General features: G+C 54.7%; 1 protein-coding gene across 2 annotated transcripts in view; it reads left to right on the forward strand.

The window, feature by feature from the left end:
- The window catches only part of LOC122201867 (phospholysine phosphohistidine inorganic pyrophosphate phosphatase), a 120,275-nt gene that overhangs the window by 7,761 nt on the left and 95,363 nt on the right, over positions 1-17,151 (forward strand). For both annotated transcript variants that reach the window (XM_042907824.1, XM_042907823.1), the window contains exons 2-3: positions 10,568-10,755; positions 14,336-14,489. In XM_042907824.1, the coding sequence (XP_042763758.1) occupies positions 10,568-10,755; positions 14,336-14,489 (342 nt within the window). The remainder of the gene's footprint in view (positions 1-10,567; positions 10,756-14,335; positions 14,490-17,151) is intronic.

Consider the following 17,151-nt stretch of genomic DNA (forward strand, 5'->3'; position numbering starts at 1 on the left):
CTGAGGCATGGGTTACTCAGGGGGCTCACAAAAAGAGGCCATACGCCTCCCCCAGCACCCCGAGGACGTACGGGGAAGCCATATTGGCAAACCCTGCCTGATCCCTGCCCGCAGTGGGGTTCGGGGCGATTTCCCGTGACCGTGGGGCTGGCGGGATGCTGCCCACGTATAGAGGAGGACCAAGAGACTCAACCTTGCTTAAAGATGCCTCATGAGGAAGAGTGGGGCCCGTGCTGTCCTCAGGGCAGGCTCTGCCTCTTACCTGTCACCTGAAGAAAGGTAGGGGTACCTGGGTGGCTCAGCAGATTAAGCATCGATTTCGGCTCAGGTCGTGATCCCAGGGTCGTGAGTTTGAGCTCCACGTCAGGCTCAGCGCTGACGGTGCAGACCCTGCTTGGAATTCTTTCTCTCTCTCCTTCTCTCTGTGCCCCTCCCTCGCTCGCTTTCTCTCACTGTATCTCAAAATACATAAATAAATTTTAAAAGATTTCTTTTTTTATTATTTTATTATTTTTTATTATTGTTATTTTTAATAAATTTTTAACGTTTATTTATTATTGAGAGACAGAGCATGAGCAGGGGAGGGGCAGAGAGAGACAGAGAGGGAGACACAGAATCTGAAGCAGGCTCCAGGCTCCGAGCTGTCAGCACAGAGCCCGACATGTGGCTCGAACCCACAAACCGTGAGATCATGACCTGAGCTGAAGTCGGCCGTTCAGCCGACTGAACCACCCGGGCGCCCCCAGATTTCTTTTTTTTAAAGTTAGGTGTCAGCTTTTGTGTGTGAGGGCCTGGGTTTTGAGTCCCGACTCTGTCCTGTGATTGTGATGTGGTCTTGGGCAGGTTTTATAGCCTTTTTGTGCCTCAGTTTCCCACCTGTGTCATGGGGGGGTGTAAGTTAAGTGAGGTGTTTTAACCACCATTTTGCTTGTCCCACATCTAGAAGCTAAAGGAGTATGTTGTTGCTTGAAGGATCAGACGGTGGTCAGGAGGTGGTTACTTAGCAAATAAGTCTTTGAGTTGTTGAACTTGGTGCTGATTTCAACACGAAATCATTCAGCTCTGCCCAAGCTGCTGTATTTTTCACATTTGTGTACATTCTCGTGAGGCCAGTTCGTACTAAAGGGTTGTCGGCCCCTCCGAACCCCAGGTCCTCATCTGTGAATGGGGATATTGACTGATCTCTCAGACTGTCTTGAGAATTCAATGTGAGCCTGTGAATGATGCATTGGGTGGTTGGGAGAGGTGCTGGAGGCCAGTCACCGGGAGCTTTGGCAGCTGCTGTCAGGGTTCCCTTTGTCCCAGGTGCCCCAGGATTGTTCATCAGGACGGTCAGCCCTGGATTTTTGCCCCAGCCTCCCTTTGCTGGGTTGAACTTTACACTCTTTCTTAACGGTGCTCTCTGGGCTCCCTCACCTCCTGGCCCCTTCTGGCCCTGGTTCACTGGGCATCCATCAGGCTTCCCCCCAGACTGCCTGCTTCGAGGGCCCAGATGTCCCCAGCCTGGGCTTGCCAGGGATGTGGTTGGTGCTGTCACTACCCATGTCTTCACTGGTATTCATTTTTTGTAATATGCCACGTGCTTCTGATATGGTTGTTATTTCATTTCATTTCATTTCATTTCATTTCATTTCATTTCATTTCATTTCATTTCATTTCATTTTTAGAGGGGTGGGGGCAGGCAAGCCAGGGAGAAGGGGAGAGACAGAGAGATAGAGAGAGATTGAGAATCCCAAGTAGGCTCTACACCGAGCCCGATGTGGGGCTCAGTCTCTTACAACCATGAGATCGTGACCTGAGCCCAAATCAAGAGTCAGTGTTTAACCAACTGAGCTACCCAGACGCTCAGTTATGTGGCTTTTCAATATAGTCTTCATGATAGCCCCATCAGTAGCTACCGTTAGTGTCCCATTTTATAGATGTGGAAACTGAGGTTGGAGAGGGTCGGGTCACAAGCCTCAGCCACACATTCAGAGGTGTGAGCAGTAGGTGTGTTGCTTTCTGAGTCAGGCTGCCACCCCCTGCCCCCTGACCTCGGGAGCGCCTGGCCTCTGTCGGCTGCAGCTCCTGGCCTGGACCAGCCTCTGATGGTGCTCGGGGAGGACTGGCTGGCAACTGGCTCTCCAAGGTTGGGAGCGGTCCAAAGACACCTTGCGTCCCTCTGCACCTCAGTCTCCCGTTTGGTGAAATGAGCCGTTGGTCGAACACTATGCGAGGTCTCCTCTGGCTTCTGGATTCCCTGGCACTTGATTCTAAGTTGTGTTTATTAATAAATAGTAAATCGATGCCTGTGGGCTCAGCACGTCCCTTTGGTCTGAGCTCCGAGGCTCGGGCGGGTCAGAGGGAACATGCTGGATGGCAGTCCCAGGCACGGGGAAGGCAAACCTGGCGTTTCACAAGGGCTCTGGCTTTGGAGCCTGCCCGGTGTCTGACCTCCTTGCTGTTCCCTGAGGTCACTGGCCGGCTGGTCCCGACTGAGAGGCCCAGCCAGGGCCCGGCTGTGTGCGTCACCACGTCCCTTGTTCTCTCTCTTCTCTCCGTCCAGACTTTGGACTCTGTTTCTTGCCTGGACTCTGACGACACAGTGATGTGCATCGCTGCCCACAGAATGTCGGATGGAGACTAGGGAGGGACTTGAGGGCAGGGGAACAGCTGGCTGTCAGCCTAGCCGAAAGGTCTGCCCTGCTGGGTCGGTGGAAGGAAAGGGGAGGTGCAGCGGGTCCAGCCTGAGCTACTGGCAAAGGCTGTTACTGGTGCCCCTCGGTGTTTCTAGACCGATGGTCACACCATCATGTGGGACGGCTCACGGCGTGCCCGGTGCTGGAGAGCAGAAGACCAGGCACCTGTTACCCCATTTCATGGCTGGGATTCAGGGACCCCAAGAGTCTGGCCTTTGGATGCCTCCTGGCCAAGGGCATTTGCAAGATGCAAGTGCAGGACCCCAGCTGGGAAGCCGGACCCGATTCTCATGGGCCCAAAGCCCTTCTGCTGCTGCTCTGGCCACCGGGCGGCTCCCTGACCCCAGCTGATGCCCATCATTGGAGCCCTCGGGGAGCTGGGCTGGTCCCCTCCCCGAATCAACACGGGCACCTCTTGGTATGCACGAATGACTGGGTTTTTCTACAGCAAAACTGTTCCTGTTCCACTCCTGGGCTCCTGTTTGACCTTCTATTTTTAAAAATTGGGTTCTTAGGGGCGCCTGGGTGGCTCAGTCGGTTAAGCGTCTGACTCTTGGTCTCGGCTCAGGCCGTGATCTCTCGGTTCGTGTGTTCGAGCCCCATGTCGGGCCCTGAGCTGACAGCGCAGAGCCTGCTTGGGATTCTCTCTCTCCCTCTCTCTCTGTCCCTCCCCTGCTCTCTCTCTCTCTCTCTCTCAAAATAAATACATAAACTTAAAAAAAAATAAAAGATTGTGTTCTAAGAGCAAATAAGTACTTCGTAGGATTCAGTTCTTCCAAATGTGTGTTCTCAAGCACTGTGGCTTTCCAAAAGAGAAGCAGGCAAAGGTGTCAGAGTCAGAGAGCGCTGGCACCACTACGGGGCCCTGCTGCCTACGCGTCTTGGTGCCCGTAGGGCCGCCAAGACCGATGTTCGCCGCCGGCGGCCTGGGCCGGGTGCTGACGCCCGCATTTCGGTTCGTAACAGCGCCCTGAGGTGTCGTGAAGGTCCTTTTCCTCTCTGGGGGAGACCGAGGCATAGTTTTATCTCTCTGCCGCTGTCCCCCTTTAGTAGTAACAGGGACCCTCCACTCCACCAGAGAACGTCTTAGTTGTGGCCCCTGGGGCAAAGCAGGCCGCCGAAAGGGGGTGGGGGACGTCCCTCCCCGCCCCTCACCTTCCCCTCCCCTCCTGGTGTGTTTTTCTGGCATCCCTCGGAGAAGGTTCCAGACTCCAGCCGGGAGGCCACAACTCCAGCCCAGCCCGCGGGCCTCCTGCAGCTCTTGGGGGACCAGCCCAGGGATGCGACAGGATCCAGGAAAAGCACACTCAGCTTTCTCTCCACGCGGAGAAGTCACCCACCCCCTCTGCGTGCTAATCTCATTTGTCGCTGGAAGTTTGACCTGCCAGCCGGGAATCACCCAGGAGCCCACTCGGGGCTCGGGGCCTCCTCCCCACACCGGCCCGGAGAGGTCTCTCTTCGGGGGGGCGGGGGCGCGCGGGGATTTGGAGTCTGGTCGGCCTGGCCTCCCAGACCCTCCGCACCCTCCGACTCAGAGGCCCCAGGTGGGTGCAGGTGGTGGGGGCGGGGGTGGGGTGGGGGTGGGGGGGTCCCGGCTGCCGCTGCTTGCTGACGGGGTGGCCGGGGTGAGGGGGGCGAGTGCCCCTGTATACTCTGAGACATTAGGGCGGGTAGAGGGGGAGTGAATAAGGCCGGGGCAGCCAGTCCCCAGGCCACTGGCAGGCGTTCACAGCTGGCACGTAGTGAGCACTTACCGTGTGCCAGGCCTCTGCAGGCACATTACAGGTTTCGCTGGAGCCTCATAATGGGAGGCAGGTGCTATTTTCATCCCCGTTTTACAGATGAGGAAACTGAGTCTCAGAAGGAATGGCGCGCTGAAGGTCCCACAGCCACTGGGTGGCAGAACTGGGACCCCGGCCACGGTCACCAGCCTCTGAGGTGCGTCCTCGTCACCACGTGGCCACCGGGCCCGCCGCCTGGCAGTAGGAGTACTTCCCGGCACGTGTGCGCCACAGCAACTTGCTCCAGCCCCGTGCACGTAGGCCCAGCCTCCTGTTTACCTGTCTGGATGCATCCAGCTCCACTGTGCTTTCTCCTCTGGAATCCTCTAGAAACCTTGCACCGGAGACAGACGCTGGAGCAGCGGTCGAGCAGTGGGGAAGCAGCGCTGCCCGTGGGTGGGCTTAGCTGTGAGCACGGGGTTTCTTCCTGAGGTTCCCTGGGTACTGGAGCAATGGGGTTCCGTTCCCCGGTGGGCCCGTCAGATCTGGAATTTGGGTTATTTAGGTGCCCCCCACAGATAGGCAGTGCCAGGCTCCGAGGGCTGCGAAAGCAGAGCCGAAGTGGGGCTCTGCCTGGGCGGGCAGGGGATGGGGCCTGGGGGGCTTCCTGGAGGAAGGGAGACACGAACCAGGCCTTGAAGGCCGAGTGAGATTTGGCTGCAGAGGAGGATGCGGCGGGCTCTGGGTGGCTGAAGGTCTCCCTGGGTCACACGAAGGTGACAGCGTCCTGAGGGCCAGAGGGGAGGGGTGGAGGGAGGAGGGAGGAGGGAGGACGGGCCCAGTTGGGAGAGGCTTGTCTGGGGCAGCAGCCTCCTTGCCCCCTGTGTGGTCTCCCCTCCCAGCCCCGCTGTGGCAAGCCGGAGAGGGCAGCGGGCTGGGGAGCTCTGCCAAGGTCGGTCGGGATGGCCAGGAATCGCCCCAGCGCTCTACTTGCTACCGAGCGATAATGAGAGGGTTTCCATTATTTTCGGGTGAGCGCCCCTGGCAGATGCCGACAGCCAGCAGATGTGTGAGGTCCGAGGTGATTTGCAAGGGACCAGTTCCTGTGATGCACAGTAATTGCACCAGGCGACGTTGTCACTCAGAGGCTTGTCCTGGCCTGCCGGGATGAGGTAAAGGTCAGTTCAAAGATCTGGTGTGGCCGCCGGAAGTGGGGGCAAGTCCCACTCTCGTGGGACTCCCGGGGAGGGGGCGGCAGGGTGAGGTGGTGGCCGAGGTCTCAGAAAGGCGGTCTGGCTGGAGCCGCACCCTGGGATCCTGCAGTAGGGCCCCAGTTCCAGGGGTTCTTGGGTTTTGGGGGTGGGGATAACTCCTGGAGCCGGGCCCAGCCTGCGGCTGAAATCCTGTGGCTTTGCTTTCCTGAGCCAAAGGCCTGAAGCCATGCCTGCCTGGGGCTTTCCCCACATTCGGAATTCTTGTGTTCCAGGCCTCGTGAGGCCAAATCTGTGACATCTGGCAAGGATGGCAAGGACCCTTCCCCGCCCCCCCAGGAGATGCTGAGGGTTTGGTTCGTGGGCTATCTTAGTCTGTACCGACACATCGAGAAACCGCAGACAGATGTTTGCTGGGAAGTCCGGGATCTCGTGCCTGCAGCATCGGTTTCTGGTGACACTTCTCGTCCTGGCTTCTTGGTGGCACAGAGAGAGAGGGCTCTGGTGTGTCCGCTAAGGGCACGGATCCTATCCTGTCACAGGACAGGTGTGACACAGCGTCAGGACAAGTGTCCTGCCACACTTGTGGCCTCATTATGTCCTGAGGGCTTCAACATAGGAATTTGCAGGGTGGGGGACACAACTCAGCCCGTAGCATTGGCCGTCCTGGGCCTTGCCTTCCGCGCTGATCCATCGTGCTGCACTTTCTGTCCCCCGTGCCCCACGCATGCACCTGGGCTGCTGGGTCTCGCCTGGGCATGGCCCTTCCCTGACTGGAAAAGCGCAGGCCTGCACACGCCACCCCTGTGTAGTCGGTTGATAGCTTGCGGGCTCTGCTACTTAGAAGCTGCATGACTTTATAGGTCTGCCTCTTGGAGCCTCCGTTTTTCTCATCTCTGGAATGGGGACGACGGTTTCGGTCTCTCGGCTCGATACTCAGCTCGTTCCTGGCCCAGGGGATGCATGTAGGGAATACAGACTGCGTGGCTTTGGACGAAATCAGATCACAGGTATTGAGCCCCGAGGCAGGGCTCACTGTAGTAATTTGTATTCATACTTTACTGTTCTAAGGACACACATTTCTATTACCTGCAGTGATTACAAGAAATGGAGACGGGATCTGGGACTCTTCTCAAATGGTCAGAAAGGGGGACGAACAGACCCACAGGGAAGGGATTTCCCAAACCTTTTACAGTAGGTTTTTCAGGACTGATCTAATCCTAAGACTAGTACTTTGAAAGCAGGTGGTTGTTGTTTTTTTTTTTTTTAAGTTTATTTATTTATTTTGAGAGACAGTGTCCAAGGGAGGGGCAGAGAGAGAGGGAGAGAGAGAATCCCAAGCAGGCACCTCGCATTGTCAGTGTGGAGCCTGACATGGGGCTCGAACCCACAAACCTCGAGATCGTGACCTGAGCCGACACCATGAGTCAGACGCTTCACCGACTGAGCCACCCAGGCGCCCCTCACGCACGTGTTTTACGAACTCAGGTTGGGATTTCAAAGGGGACCTGTGGCCGTGGCCAAAGTGTCCCGAAGTCAGTTCTGTTATTTGCTCATTTGTCATCGGCGTCTGAAGTTGCACTCTGAATAGCAGATGTGAGGCTCAGTCATCTCACTGTCACGCCGATTGTTCACTGTTCTGAGAAGGTCACATCATCATTCATTAGCAGTAATTAGTCCCCCGACACCCCTGCACCTCTTCCCTCAACTGCTCCATTAACTTGGGTGCGAATCACACGTTCCAGGCGCCAATCAACGAAGATCTGTCCATAATGCACAAGGTGATGCTATTAGTTACAATATATTAACTGCCTAATTTAAAAATACAAAAGCTATCTTTATGAAGGGCAATTAACCACTAACGTGATTGATAATTCATAACACTCTAATTAGGAAAGACAAATATTAAGAAAGGACTGAGCCACCTGGGCTGTTGATTGAGACATTGTTAGCCTCTCGGTGTGTGTTTCACTCTGTTATTGGTAGATCTACGGATTTCTTGCCAAGTGGTACCTGTCAGCCCCAGTGCGCGGAGGGTCGGGAGGCTGATCTTAATGTGGGAACACGTGTTCTCCCCGCTGAATCCTGCCTGTTGCCAGCGGGGCTTGTGAGGGAGCTGGAGGCTCAGGACACCCTTGGGGGAAGCAGTAAGTGTACTAAGGAGGGTCCCCCTCACCGGCGGTCATTTGGATTTTCCATCCCTCAGTCATTCAGCAAATGCTTATGGTGAGCCTGCCTCGTGCCCAGCCCCGTGCGAAGCACTGGGGATGTCGAGGAGAACGGACCAGATGTCATTCCCGGTCTCATGGTGCACGCAGGTCTGGGAGAGAGACAGTAAGCAAAGATATAAATCGGATGATTGGTGATGCTGGCTAGTGTTATAAAGAAAGAAAAATACAGATAGGTAGTATGAGGGCAGCGTCGCACAGGGTGGAGAAGGGGACGCTGGACAGACATACCACCTTTCCCCCAGTTCTGTCATCGCTAAGGAGTGTTGCATTTGGAGCTCCCTCCACCCCAGGACGGAGTAGATTGCCCGAGGCATCCCTCCCCGCTCAGTGAGCCTCCTTTCCAGCTTCATTTTCTGGCTCAGCTTCCATCTACCCAAGGCTGCTAGAAGATTCTGACACCTGACCGGGTCCCCGGAGGGCAGGGCCTGCCCCGCACCTGCTCCTCCCTCCCTGTGCTCCGCCCACCCTTCCCTGGCCTTCTTGTCTGTGCTGCGAGAGATTCTAGTTGGACGTGGCTCTTCTGGGAAGTCTTCTCTGAGACCCCATCCTGGGATGAGACCTTTCTGTCCTCTGGAGCCCCTTTGGCTTTGTAGGCCACCGTGGATATGCTTCCTGTTCCTGACTCCACATTAGTTCCAGGATCTGCTTTGGGGTCAAGTAGGAATGAGCCCACGTCCCTAGAGCCACAGATCCAGGAAGAGGAGCAGAAAGTCCTTGAACTTTCTGAGACTCAAGTGTCCTTAGTCATCAAGCAGGATAAAAAGTGTCACTGCTAGGGTTGGGGCACAGTAGCACTTTTGGTTGGGTCTCACTTATTTGCCCGAATGGAGATTGATTTCAAGTGCGTAGTTCTGAGTAACTGGGTCCAATCTGTGTGTTTACTTCTGCACACGGGGCCGTCTCTGAGCACACGATTGGAGCCCATCTCTCTCGTACGTGAATATCTATGTCTAAATAACAAGGGACGCCTGGGTGGCTCAGTCGGTTAAGCGTCCGACTTCAGCTCAGGTCACGATCTCACGGTCCGTGAGTTCGAGGCCCGCGTCGGGCTCTGGGCTGATGGCTCAGAGCCTGGAGCCTGCTTCCGATTCTGTGTCTCCCTCTCTCTCTGCCCCTCCCCCGTTCATGCTCTGTCTCTCTCTGTCTCAAAAATAAATAAGCGTTAAAAAAAAAAATTAAAAAAAAAAAAAAAACAAATGTTACATGCTTAACACTGGATTAAATGTATTATTTATATTACAAAAAACTGTAAAACTTGAAAGAGTGGCTGAAAAGTAAAGATGAGTTCCTGCATGTTTGGGGACCACTGACGTGCGTGTGTCTGGAGATCTGTCTACGAACAGTGCTGGGTGACGATTAGCGTGCCTGGTTAACTTTACTAGGGGTTTCCCGGGCCTCCCGACTTGTGGCCTGGTGTCTTTTCCACGATCCCACGGTGCCGAGTAGGACTGCTCCTTTGTCCCGGCTGCGGCTTGTCCAGAGAGGGCTGTGTGTTCTGGGCCAGGGCCCGTGTGGACTTCCCGCCTCCTCCTGGACCCCTGGCTCGTGGGCTCAGCCATGCCAGCCTCCTTTCCTTCCCTGTGCCCTGTTCTCCCTTCAGGCCTCAGCTCCCGAGCAGTCTCCCCACCCATTCTGGTCCCCATCTGTCTCTTCATCCCGTCCAGTCCTTCAGAGCACCTCTCTGTTCTCAAATCACAAATTCGCCTTCCTTTGCGACGTTTCCCTCCCGCCCACCGGATTGTGGCTCCAGGGGAGTGGGGAGCCTGTCTGCGGTCAAGGTTACGGTTCGGTGCACTGGCCCAGCCAGGCCACTTAGTAGGTGCTCAGTAACCTTGTGGGAGGTTGCGTGTTATTGCCTGTGGGGCCTCTTTACGCATCTACGTTGTGGCTTTGCGTTCTGAGAGCCTGCCCACGTGCAGCCAAGACGGAGCAGGTGTCCTGTGAGAGAAGGAACGTGGGTGCTGCTGACCTTTCACGGCACCTCAGGGTCACGTCAGGTTAACGCTGGGCCTGCAGGGCATCCCCGTGTCCTGCCCGTCTACCCGGGATCGCCCTGGGTGACAGGGCACCTCAGTGATCGCCTCAGTGACACCAATGAGAAGACACAGCCGAGCTTGGTCCCTCAGCCTTCGCACTTTAGGGGAAATATGGATCCCGAGTGACTTAGGCACGCGCAGCTCACACGACAAGTGGAATTGCTAACCATGCAATGGTATAGAGAAGTTGCTGCGGACATTCATAGGTGATCTCCAGCCGGGCCGAGTGGGACCGGACGGTGGCGGGGGATCTCCAGGGGGTCTCAGAAGGTGGGAGAATTGGCACGTGTAGAGAGGCAACGTGTCTCAGGCAGAAGGAGTGGAGGAAATGGGTCCCAGGTGAAGGGTGTCGAGATGTGTCTCAGATGAAGAGGTGGGGACGTGGCCCAAGCAGAGGGAGTGGGACATGTCCCAGGCGGAGGGAGTAGGGACGTGTCCTGGGCACCAAGCTCAGTGAGGATGGAAAGGAGGGTTGTGGGGCCTGTCGGGCTCCCTGGAAAGGGTCAGCCCTAGTTCGGCATCCCCGTCCTGACCCCAGGTCAGCCGAGGCCCATCTCTGGGAGCCACAGTGGCCTGGCCTGCGCGGAGGGTCCTGACTGCCCTTGGGAAGCGCCCATCTGGCTTCCCCCTCAGAGGCCGCAGGCTCTGAGGGCCGTCAGCACCCTCTGCCTGTCCTGTTCCCACTTTCAGACTGAAGCGGTCCCAGCTGAAGGTGAGGTTCTGCACCAACGAGTCACAGAAGTCCCGGGGGGACCTGGTGGGACTCCTGCGGCACATGGGCTTCGACATCTCTGAGGACGAGGTGACCGCCCCGGCCCCGGCCACCTGCCTGATCCTGAAGGAGCGAGGCCTGCGGCCACACCTGCTCATCCATGACGGTAGGCCTGCTGGGCCTGGGCCTGGGCCTGGGGCTGGTGGGGGTGGGGGAGGGTGTCCCTCTCCCCTGGGCCAAAGTCCTGGGAAGGACACGGAGAAATTTGGCTCCTGCTGGGGGCCTGTGAGATGGAAGCTGAGTGGGCTTCCTGCTGGGGACCAGGCCCCTTCTATCCCCGGCCTAATAGCAGACGATGAGGCACGTTCCAGATGCCTCAGGAGCATCCTGAGCCTGCTCTCTTTGATCTAGAAGGGACGGAGGGGGCAGGGAATTGTCACGGGGCAAAGTTCTAGCTTCTAGGGTTGGTGGGGGTGGGGAGAATGAGGGCTGGATTGAAGCCCACAGGTTTCTGTCTGCTACCACCCCCTACTCCCTCCCTGCCTCCCCTGCCCCCCCTACCCCCCCCCACCCCCCCCACCCCCCCCCCAAGCTTAAGCTCTGTTGGTGAAAAACAGCCCTGCTCTCTGGCAAATGGTACAAGGTTTACATCCCAATCTTAGCCTAAGACAAGGAAAGAGCCCCTTTGACCCTCAGTGCAGAGTTCTTCTGGGAAGAAGTAGAAGGAGCAGTATTATCTGGTACCTTCTGAATATTTAAAAAGAAGAAACATAAGCAGTGCTTCGGAATTCAGGACACTTTCCTGTCGATGCACTGAGCCCTCTTTCTTCCCCCGCGCTTGGTATTTTTATTTACAAACCACTGGCAGAAGGATACTTCTCTGCCTCCCGGCAGGAGCGGGGGGGGGGGGGGGGGGGCCCCAGAGTTTGAGGGTGCTCCCTGAAAGGCCCGAGTGTCAAATCCATAGCTCTGGTGCCAGTCAAGGGCAATATGCCCAGGCTTTAGAAATCCTGTTTCTCAAAAATCCTTCCTCTGTGATCTGGGATCACTGCCAGCGTCTTTAGAACAGGTCCTCAAAGAGAAGGAAAAACTTAAGAGAGAAAATCCCTGCCCCTGGGGCAAAGGGAGGGTTGGGGGTGGAGTGAGCAGGGAGGGAGGGGGGAGGGTCAGCATTTGCCTCTTAAGGGCGCAGAAACAAGTAGATATTAGAGCTCGCGCTGGCTGGAGGGGCAGCCAGAGTGGCCTCTTGGGCTGCAGTCCTGCCTCTGTTTTCAGACTTGGAATCTTTTTCCAAGTTTTATTGTTGATGAATTCTCCCCCCCCAGCCCCCCCGCCCCACCGCCCCACCGCCCGCATATTATTATGACATTTTGAAACATACAACGAAGCCGAAGGAATTTTAGTTGGAATATTTGTATGCTCGTCACCTTGACTTTACCAGTGACGTTTTTACTGTATTTTGTTCTTCATGCGTCTGCCTGTCCCTCCGTCCATCTTTTCATCTTATCTTTTTGATGCGTTTCAAGGTAAACGGCAGACATTGGTACACATCCCCAAAACTTCAGCACATCATTAACTAGGGTTCAACATCTGTTTATATTTCTTCTTTCTTTTTTTTTTTTTTTTTTTTTTTTACGTTTATTTATTTTTGAGACAGAGAGAGACAGAGCATGAACGGGGGAGGGGCAGAGAGAGAGGGAGACACAGAATCGGAAGCAGGCTCCAGGCTCCGAGCCATCAGCCCAGAGCCCGACGCGGGGCTCGAACTCAAGGACCGCGAGATCGTGACCTGAGCTGAAGTCGGACGCTCAACCGACTGAGCCACCCAGGCGCCCCATATATTTCTTCTTTCTGATAGGAAATTTATGCACGATGAAATGCAGACCTCTCTAGTGTACTTCTGAGTTTTCGCAGATGCGAAACCCTGTCACCATCAGGATCTAGAACTTAACCATCACCTTGAAAGTTCCCTCACGTGCTGCCCAGTCAGTGCCCATCCCCTCCTGCCTCAGGGGTACCTAGTGTTCTGGTTTTTTGCCTTCTGAATAGGTCTGCCTTGTCTAGAGTTTTATATAAATAGAATCATACAGCATCTAGTTGTGTCAGGGGTTCTCCAGGCCACACTCAGGCTTGATGATTTGCTAGAAGGACTCACAGGGCTCAGAAAAGCTGTCAGACTCAGTCACAGCTTCCCACAGTGAAAGAACACAGCGTGAACTCAGTAAGGGGAAGAGAGGTGTGGGTGAACTCTGGGAGAATCCAGGCGACCTTCCAGTGGTCCCCTCCCGTGGAGTTGCCCTGAGATGCACATCTCCCAGCAGAGATGTGTGACAGCACCTGTGACATGTTGTCACCCAGAGAAGCTGACTGGAGCCTTGTGCCCAGGATTTCTATTAAGGGTCCCTCACGTGGGTCTGTAGCACCTGGGTGACTAACCCTGGCTGCTCAGTCTCCAACCCCCCAGGGCCCCAGGCTTACAAAACACTGTTTTCTGGTGGAATATTCCAGGGGCTCAGAGGTGATCTCCCAGGTGCTGGTGGAAGGCCTGTCCTGAGGACAGCCTTTCTTTGGAATTTGCAGGATCCAAGCAGCCCAGGCCTGCTGGGTTTTTGTTTGTTTGCTTGTTTGTTTTTATTAAAAAAAAATTTTTTTTTAACATTTCATTTATTTTTGAGAGAGAGAGAGACAGAGAGCAAGTGGGGGAGGGGCAGAGAGAGAGGGAGAGACAGAATCTGAAGCAGGATCCAGGCTCTGAGCTGTCAGCACAGAGCCTGATGCGGGGCTTGAACCCAAGACCCGTGAGAGCATGACCTGAGCTGAAGTCGGACGCTTAACAGGCTGAGCCACCCGGGCACCTCTTTGTTTTGTTTTGTTTTTTAAGTTTATTTCTTTTGAGAGAGAGAGAGAGAGAGAGAGACCAAGTGTGCAAGCAGGGGAGTGGCAGAGAGAGACACAGAGAGCGAGAGCGAGAGAGAGAGAGAGAGAGAGAGAGAATCCTAAACAGGCTCATGCTCAGCGCGGAGTCTGACACAGGGCTTGATGTCATGACCCTGGGATCGTGACCTGAGTGGAAATCAAGAGGCAGACACTTAACCAACTGAGCCGCCCAGGTGCCCTGCAACTTTCCCTGTTTGATGGAAAATTGGGGAGGGCAGAGAAGGTGAAGGAGGAAGAAGCTTTCCTCAGGGCATTGGAGAGCCAGGCCAACAGGGGTGAGGCCTTCCTAAGGACGGGTGAGCTGGGCCAGCAGGGGTGAGCTTCTGCTCCTTCTTTTCAGCCTGTGTGTGTGTCCCAGCTCTGCTGTGTTCAGTGGCATGGGGCTGGAATGCTCGATGGTTCCTAGAGTCTGGGTGCAGCAACAGCCGCCCTCTAAAGGTTACCAGCAGCCGGATTTGACCCTACATCCAGGGATCTGTGTCTTGCAGGCGAATCTCTTCTCAGTTGCAGGGCTGTGGGTTTCCTACCTGTGGTATTGAACTGGGTAGTCCCTGGGGTGATGCCAGTGTTGGGGCAGGGACCCCAAGGGCGGGCCCGTCTTTCTCCTAACAAGCCCTAACTGTGGAACATTCCTTCATCTGTACAACGGGAGTAACAGCCCTTCCTGGTTCACCTCCCGTACAGCTGTAAGGGTCAGGAGGAACATCCGAGAAAGGGGCAGGGCCCACGTGGCAGGCAGAAGGGGTCCCGGGAGGAGACGGGAGGTAGGCCACGTCACCCCAGGGCTTTATCCTTTTTTCTCTTTTCAGGAATCCGCTCAGAATTTGCCCAGATCGACACGTCCAACCCGAACTGTGTCGTAATAGCGGATGCGGGAGAAAGCTTTTCTTACCAAAACATGAATAAGGCCTTTCAGGTGCTCATGGAGCTGGACAATCCTGTGCTCATATCTCTGGGAAAAGGGTAAGTCAGCTTCAGGAAGAGCGTTTCTGGCTGCTTTGCATGCCGTTCTGTGGGCCTGTGCCTTAGAGAATCAGTAAATGGTGCAGAAAAGTGGGTGTGGGGTGAGCACAGGCTGCCTTCCGTTTCCCTCCCTGCTTTGTTTCTTTCTTTATTTCTTCCTTCCTTTCTTTTTTTTTTTTTTTAATTTTTTTTTTTAACATTTATTTATTTTTGAGACAGAGAGAGACAGAGCATGAACGGGGGAGGGGCAGAGAGAGAGGGAGACACAGAATCGGAAGCAGGCTCCAGGCTCTGAGCCATCAGCCCAGAGCCCGACGCGGGGCTCGAACTCACGGAGCACGAGATTGTGACCTGAGCTGAAGTCGGACGCTCAACCGACGGAGCCACCTAGGCGCCCCTCTTCCTTCCTTTCTTTTAATGATGTTTGAGGAAAGTAGAATCCTCTGACTTCAGGAGCAGGTTGGTCAGGCTTCCATGCGGGCTCAGGGCTGGGAGAGGCTGGGGGAGGGGAGGGGAGGGTCACTGCGGACGGAAGCTCCATGGAGTCTCAGGGCGCCAGTGCTGGCTGTCCCAAGGTTAGGTGCGTTCGCACAGGGTACAGCACAAGGCATTGAGGGATTGTCTCCAGGGGACACGTGAGTAGGGAAGAAGAGGCTTGGCGGCCCGGAGGAAAGCTCTGGGCCGGGCTCCACGTCTCGGGCTGCAGAGCATGAGCTCTGTAAAGTTGTGATCTTATTACCAACATTTTTGTCGGAGCCTTTAGCACAGTCCTCACTATCTGTTTCTTTCTTTCTCTTTCTTTCTTTCTTTCAAGCATTTATTTTTGAGAGAGAGATAGCAAGCTGGGAAGGGGCAGAGAGAGAGGGAGAGGAGAATCCCAAGGCACAGAGCCCGATGTGGGGCTCGAACCCACAAACCTCAAGATCATGACCGGAGCCAAAGTTGGACGTTCAACCGACTGAGCTGCCCAGGTGCCTCATGTCTCTTTCTTTTAAAAAACCACATTGGTTATTTTTCTTAACATCTTTTACCACCATGACAGCACAAGTTCATGGGAGGAAAATTAGAGCCTATGGATGAGCAAAAAGAAGAAAAGAGAAAGTGCTTTCATTCCCCTGCCCAAGAAAACAGCTGTCAACATTTTGGTTTGTGTTCTTCCACGTGGTTTCCAGTGCAAACAGATCATTACAAACGGATGTATTCAGAGCATCAGTATCAAACCCGACCCAGCTTTGTCGCCCGGGTTCTATTCTTTGCCAGATAGTACTTTATGAACAACTCTAAACTCAGTTAATAAATACCTCTATGGGGCGCCTGGGTGGCTCAGTCGGTTGAGCGTCCGACTTCGGCTCAGGTCACGATCTCGCGGTCCATGAGTTCGAGCCCCGCGTCGGGCCCTGTGCTGACAGCTCAGAGCCTGGAGCCTGTTTTGGATTCTGTGTCTCCCTCTCTCTCTGCCCCTCCCCTGTTCATTCTCTGTCTCTCTCTGTCTCAAAAATAAATGAACATTAAAAAAAAAATTTTTTTTTAATTTTTTTTTTTTACTGTTTGTTTATTTTTGAGACAGAGAGAGACAGAGCATGAGCAGGGAAGGGGCAGAGAGAGAGGGAGACACAGAATGTGAAGCAGGCTCCGGGCTCTGAGCTGTCAGCACAGGGCCCGACGCGGGGCTCGAACTCACGGACCGCGAGATCGTGACCTGAGCCGAAGTCGGACGCTCAACCGACTGAGCCACCCAGGCGCCCCCCCAAAAAATTTTTTTTAATAAATATCTCTGTGGCATGGTTTTCCTAGAATCTTTTTTTACAGGCTGTCCTGTAGATTTTTTTGTTTTAGAGATTTATTTAAAAAAAATTTTTTTTTAATGTTTATTTTTGAGAAAGAGTGCAAGTGAGGGAGGGGAAGAGAGGAGGGAGACATTGAATCCGAAGCAGGCTCCAGGCTCCGAGCTGTCAGCACAGAGCCCGATGAGGGACTCAAACCCGTGAACTGTGAGATCGTGACCTGTGCCAAAGTTGGATGTTCAACCGATGGGCCACCAGGTGCCCCAAAGATGTATTTATTTTTGAAGGAGAGAGTGAAAGCTGGGAGGGGGCAGAGAGAGAGGGAGACATAGGATCTGAAGCGGGCTCCGTGCTGACAGCAGCGAGCCCAGTGAGGAGCTTGAACCACGAGAGCCGTGAGATCATGACTTGAGCTGAAGTAGGACGCCCAGCTGACTGAGCCACCCAGGTGCCCCCATCCTGTAGTCTTTTTAAGCCAATACCTTCTGAGGGACATTAAGTTATTTCTGATTTTCCACCAAAGTAACGCTGTGGTCAGCATCTTCGTGCATTTAGAATGGTGGGCATATCTGAGGTTCTGGACTCATGTCACCAAGTTGCTTACCAGAAAGCTGTGCAGACTTACTCTGTCATCAGCAGAGGCAACACTAGGGTTTTAGAGTCACGGGCTCTTAAGGGTGCAGGGGCACCGTGGAGCCCTGCCCCAGCGTTTCGTGCCCTGCGGGAGTTTGGGGGCCCGCCTCTGGGGAAGGCTTTCCCAGTTTAGTTGCTTCTGCTGATTGGGAACTCCCGACCTCTGCCTGCTGGACAGGGCAGGCCATTCCGGTAGTCAAGGGAGGGACCTTGTGTTTGGCCACCAGCCATGGGTAAGTACTTTC

The sequence above is a fragment of the Panthera leo genome, chromosome D2 (assembly GCF_018350215.1).
Source record: "Panthera leo isolate Ple1 chromosome D2, P.leo_Ple1_pat1.1, whole genome shotgun sequence".
Taxonomy (NCBI): domain Eukaryota; kingdom Metazoa; phylum Chordata; class Mammalia; order Carnivora; family Felidae; genus Panthera; species Panthera leo.